This window comes from Grus americana, chromosome 2 (assembly GCF_028858705.1).
Source record: "Grus americana isolate bGruAme1 chromosome 2, bGruAme1.mat, whole genome shotgun sequence".
Taxonomy (NCBI): Eukaryota; Metazoa; Chordata; class Aves; order Gruiformes; family Gruidae; genus Grus; species Grus americana.
This window is the reverse complement of record NC_072853.1, coordinates 104,205,719-104,211,718: the sequence shown is the minus strand read 5'-3', so window position 1 is coordinate 104,211,718 and position 6,000 is coordinate 104,205,719. Positions and strand designations below refer to the sequence as shown.

Genomic DNA, 6,000 nt, shown 5'->3' with positions numbered 1-6,000 from the left:
CTGATCCCAAAAGGGAAGAAGAGAGCCTTTCCTCCTCCCCTACCACCCATGCAAAAGCTAATAAAGCTGTGGATAAAAGTAAGAATCTCAGCTGTGGTAATTTGCTTCACAGGATGGATCCTAGTTGCCGCAGGTTGTAAGATTAAGTAGAACTTCAGCTATTTGGACTGCACAAGTTCGCTTCTGATTCCCAATTAACTCCTCCAGTTATGTGCAGCGAATGCATAGTCTGAAATAAGACAGGAGCTGCACATCGGGGCTAGCACTGTTCTTTCCTCGCACAGTACTAAAACTTGCAGGCTTCTACCCTATAGCTCTCCGTGCTGCGGGAAGGCAAGTCCTTTGCTCCCGACATGCGAAGCAGGCTGTAGGACTAGCAGCACGAACGCTGAGCTGTCTCATACGTACGCCAGCTGGCATGTTACCAGTGAATAAGCTGTCAGCGTGTTTGTGTTACATCTACAACCCATCCGACAACCCACGTGAGAGAAGCATCGCAGTGAGAAACGAAAGGGCTCTGCACGCTTTTCCTAGTCCGTCTCCAAAGAGGAGTAATTCCTCGGCTACTGTAGCTCTTCCTCCTCTCCCCAGACAACTTGAGGGCTGTCTAACTCCTCCCGCATCTCCCTCCAGCGGCGTCGCTGCTACCGCGGCCCTGCAGCCACACGCCTGGGTGCTCTCCCACCGCCCGGACGCGCCGGGCGCCGGCTCGCCTGTTTCGGAGGGAAGCTACGGCGCCTACCCGCAGCACCCAACGCTTCGTACGCAGGGTCAGCGCCCCCAGCCACCCCAATACCTCAGCGAGCCGCGCTGCCGGGGACCTCCCCCTCCCTCTCCCTCCCTCTCCCTCCCTGACGAGGCGCCGACAGCCAGCCGCCAATCACACCACATCACATCACGGTCCGGCCCGGCCTGGCCCCGCCCCGCCCCTCGGCCGCGCCAGTTGCGCCCTCCAGACTCCTGTTGTTGTTGGGGCTCTCCGCAGATGCCGGGGGCGGGGTGGGGCGGAGCGGGAGCGAGCGGCCAATCAGGCGGCGCCGCTGCGTCAGTTACATTAGCGGCAGGAGCGAGCCGGGGAGGTGTAGGCGGTGCGAGAGTCTCTGTTTCTGTCTCGGGCGGGAGCGGGGAGGGGCGAGGGGAGTGGGGTCGCGAGGCGGAATCCTGGCGCGCGGGTGCGCGCGCGCGCCCTGGCTCTACGGTTTCGGGACCGGACCATGGCGGTAGCGGCCAGTCGGCGGCCCTGGGCCCTGCTGTGTCTGGTGGTGGCCGCACTGCTCTTCCCCGGTGCAGCCGGTGAGTGCACGCGTGTCTGGAGGAAGGGGTGGGGGGGGAGCGGGTGAGGTGGTGCCTGGGGCGGGGGAGGGAGAGCGGCGGGGGGCTGCGGATCCCCGTCGGTTCCTTTCAACAACATGGCGGAGGGGCCGGCTGGGGCGGAGTCGCCCTCCTCCTCTTCCCCCCCCCCCCCCCCCCCCCGCCGTGTCCGAGCCTGGCGGAGCCCGGGGACTGCTAGTCCCTTTGTTGGCCGAACGCAGCGGCGACTCCGCGGGAGGGGCCGCAGCGGGGTGCAGACGTGGTGCGGCTGGGCGAGGAGGGGCGGCCGCTAGCCCCGGGGGTGGTGGTGAGGGCTGGACGCGGTACCCGTGGCGGCTCCCCTTGCCCCCTCAGAATAGCGCCCCAGGTGGTGTCTGTCCGGGGTAACTTTCCCGCATCCTCAGCCCCGGGTGCACGCCGGCCCCAGCTCCCATGGGCCACGCGTGTATGTGTGGCCGTGGCCCGCGAAGGCAACTTGGTTATCGGTGGCGGAGCACCATCCTCCCTCCCTGCGGGCAAAGCAGCAGGCGAGAGCTACCCTCCCGGCGAGGGTGCCTGCCCGCGCCCGGCGTGCGCCAGCTTCGGCACCGGCCCGGGGAAAAGCCGCCGTGCCCCGCGGGCTCCCTTCGACGCGCTGAAGGGCGCTTACAAACAGTGCCACGGGGGAGGAGAGACAAGCGGTGTCGGCTGGTGTAGATACGTGTTGAATGTTCCACATAGCGAAGGTAAAAGACTCCCTAACTCCCACGTCCGTTACATGCCACATTGTAGTGTGCTGGCAGCGTCTGTTCTGAGAGCTAGTATTGTGGTTGTTTAGTAGGCGATTTTTGAGTTACAAACAGCCAGCCTGTATGCTCTGTGAAGACCAAACTGGGGGGTAATAAAATCGTTGGTGAATGTTGTACAGTAAAACGGTTTTGTTCCTCCAGCCTCTGTGCTATCTTGAGAGAGATGTGGTATTGGAGCTGTGCTGTTGCAGAGCTAATGAATGAAATGGGAGTTCTTAATATCTATTTCTTGCATTTCTGAATGCTGTTTTTTTCTGTTTAAAAAAAGCCTATTTTGTTCTATGGTTAACAGTTTGGCCCATGTGCCCTAATGGGGTCTACAAATGTTAAAGACACCCTATTCTAATTTGTTTAGGTTTCAGTTTCATCTGTAGTAAGTAAGGTGATGATGACAGATACACAAAATCTGTATTTTAGAATTGGCCCACTTCCTAAATTCTTCTGTATGTGGATTGCATATTGCTTTGGGTTTTAAAGAGGAAGTGGAGAAGCACCACGACTTTATTCTTCAGTTACGGCTTAAGACAGCCCTTGATCTGGATTTTTACCATGTTGTTCATAATTCAATCTCAGATGGTACTCATGCTATAAAGAAAATACTAGTTAAAGAAAACATAACTTGCTGTACTAAAATGCTGTGTTAATTGCCCATATTCTTATTGAAGAAGATGAAGGATCTTTTGAAGTGGAAACAGTGAAGTAAGCTTGAGTTACCCATAGTGGTTCTTGAAAAGGTACAGCAGACTTTAATAATTGAAAGCTTTCTTATGTAACACATCCAATTTAGATGTTGAAGGAAATTTTACCTTAATTTGAGCTTTGAACTTTTCTTTTTTCTTTTAATGCATCTGATCAATGAACACTTTTCACTTAATCTCAGTTATGAAATTAAGATCCAAGAGCTTTATGGTAAAACAAGGCAATAGGCTTCCATACAAAAGCTTAAGGATGGAAGTGGTGGTGTGCTACCTTTGTTTAAAAAAAGAAGTCCTCCCTATCCAAGGGAATAGAGGGGGATCCGGGGTACTTGATCCATAACTTATAGACATGTCCTGGTACTGGTTAAGGGGTTAATTTGTCTGAACATTGTTGTCTAAATTGACAAAGAGGTGTAAGGTATGATTTGGCTACTGTTACTTAGTATTCTTATCATGGGTTGACAAAAGTTAGGCATTTTCTGATGCTGCTGTTTTGCAATATACTAGTGTAATTGTGTGAATGAATTGTCTTGTGATATGGTTTATATAGAGATCAGGCATGTAATGAATCACAGCAGCTAGCTCTCATTTGTAAGACAAAGTCTGAAATTTAGCTTTTTTTAATCTGTGTGAGCCATAGTCTTCAGTGTCCCTGAAATTCTGGGGAGTCATCTCTTGGAAACCCTTGCATTCACGCAATTGTTCCTAATCACAAATAAAGATGGAAATCTGATTTGTATGCTGAAATGTATTTAAAAGTACTAACATGAAAACAAAGAATAATGATCTTTTTCATTTGTAAAATTAAAAGCCTAGGTTATAATTTTAACTTTCTCTTTTTTTCTAAAGTATAGTCTTCTATAAAAGATACGTTAAAAATTGTTTGTCTTGCTGTAAGAGGCAGGAACGTATCTGTGAGTAGCTTTATGGGTAAGAAGCAAAAAAAATGCACTGTGGAGAATATAATATTGTTTTTTGAAGCTGGGATTTTTCAGAAGGCTTTATCATTACTTGCAAGTTGAGGTTAGTGTCTTAATAAAGTTTTTAAATGCATCACTTTAGTTGCCAAAACCTGTTGTTTTCAGTGGAAGTTTTGCTTAACAAAAACAGATGAAATGTATTTGAAAGTTGTCCTGAAAACTTGATCTTCAGCTTTACAACAGTTAAACTTAATTATGACCTTCACTAAGTCATTCTCACAAAGGCACTAAAGTATCATGGTTAAAAAAATGTACCCATGTCTCAGATACAGACCTAAACATTTTTGTATCTTGAGCTAGGAGAGTTCAGAGATGAGTCAGGTGTATTGTTTGAGGGGATTGTCTGAATAAGAGAATAGGAAATTGATAGCACCTTTCCGTATTATGCTTTTTTGCTTCTGGCAAATTTTATTTGGGGGGGGGGGGAACCTACCAGTAAATACTACAGCCCTCTTGCTCCTCTCCCCAAAATGTATTACTATCTCTTGCATATCATAGCCTCACTCCTTTATCCCTTAAAACTCTGCATCTTGTGGAACCAAGGCTCCTGATTGTTCTTCTGCTGAAGTTCCATTTTCCAGTGAATTTTTTGTTTCAAAGTGTCATTGTATTTTCCATGGGAGAAGAGTCACAAGAGAAGGATCTGCTGTTGGGGGCCTGACACTATTTGTCTTGTAAAATTTGTAAAATATATGTTTAAATAAAAATTTTAACAATATAAAATTGTTAATTAGTCATAATGAGATGTGGGTTTGGGATTTTTTAGAGCACCTCACAAGTTTAACTGCTGTAATACCCTTTGTTAGCATCTGTTGAAGGACAGTATTCCAACATATGATTTCCAACCAAAAACTCTTTGGCTGAAGGTGGTGTTTTATGCTAAACTAGTTGAAGTAGTTCTGCAGGATGTTAGCGAATACTAAATGGTGATTCATAGGGTTTTTTGCAATTCTAAAAGTAAAGGCTTTGTGTAACTTTCTTACTTCAGAAAGACAACAGATACAAAAAAGACAATTTTGGTAGGTACCTAATGGTACAGACTTGTAGAAGTTAAGTGGATAGGGTGTACTTAATTCTCTGTTCATGTTTTGTATATAGTATTAATATCTGAGCTTTTGGGAACCAGCATATTTTAAGTCTTGTCAAGCTGTGTAGTTTGTGTCTCACTTAGATTGCCAGCTTGCTTTACCCTCACTGTGGGCTTTCCAGGCTGCAACACCCATGGAGGAGAGACTTTTTTTAAGGGAATACAAAACTGTCAAACTGAGAGTCTGGGAAATTACCCAAGTAATTGTATTCAATGCAATAAGTTAATCTATTATTAAATCAGATTGAGGTATGAGAAGTATGCTGCTGCTAATTCTTATGATGTGTCATAATGTACACACACATGCTTTTATAAGTGCATTGTCTCACTGTGTTCTGTTCTGGTAGTCACATAAAGCAGGAATGATTATGTAGAATGGTCGTGGCACAGTGAAGAAATGCTATAGAGAAGGCACTGAATTACTATGGTGACCCAATTTCTGTACTTGATTGCCACTGGTTGTCTATATAACCTTCAGTGCATTCATTTAGCTGTCTGTAACTAATTTCCCAAGCCTTGTATCACTTAAACAGACATGACCTTTCATTAGTTGGTAGTGGAGCTTCATGCTGGTGGTTCCTTCCAAACACTGTTGTAATACTTAGGTATATTTTTTAAAAAGATATATATATATCTGTGCCATGGAAATCAAAGGCTAAGACTTGAATGAAAACTCCCTCCCCCTGCCCCAAGTTTAGTAGTTTTGAAGGAGCTTTTTGTGGTAGTAGATTTAAAGGGTGTTTTCCAAATGTGTTAAAATGCGTTATACCTGAAAGATATTACTGGCTCTGGAAGATTAGTTTACATCAGGGTTGTCATTCTCTCATGGTTAGTATACTGTTACCAACTCATTCTAGAAATTTATATATTCATTTAAGTGAACTTAGACCTGACTAGTTTGTCAGAGTTCTTAAAATTACTATAATGCTTCTCTAAGAACATGGACTACTTGGAGACAAAGCAAAAATTTGTATCTCCAAGAGGACAACAGTATGATATTTTTTCTTTGAGATCAGTTACAACTGAAACACTTCCTTATAGGAATGAAGTGATTTAACTACTGTTGGTCATTGACATCTCCTCATCCCATTGATGTTAAATCTCATCTACAATGTGTTCATATAGTTGTAGTCTTG

General features: G+C 45.8%; 1 protein-coding gene across 3 annotated transcripts in view; it reads left to right on the top strand.

Moving 5' to 3' along the window:
* The first annotated feature begins 1,130 nt into the window (after nucleotides 1–1,130).
* Nucleotides 1,131–6,000, top strand: part of TGFBR1 (transforming growth factor beta receptor 1) — a 34,374-nt gene continuing 29,504 nt past the window's right edge. For 2 of the 3 annotated variants that reach the window (XR_008575646.1, XM_054814392.1), the window contains exon 1: nucleotides 1,153–1,293. Coding sequence is in view for 2 of the 3 variants with exons in the window: in XM_054814392.1 (XP_054670367.1) it covers nucleotides 1,215–1,293 (79 nt within the window). In the remaining variant the exon portion in view is untranslated. Of the gene's footprint in view, nucleotides 1,294–6,000 lie in introns of all 3 variants that reach the window. The other variant, XM_054814390.1, reaches the window with a different exon arrangement.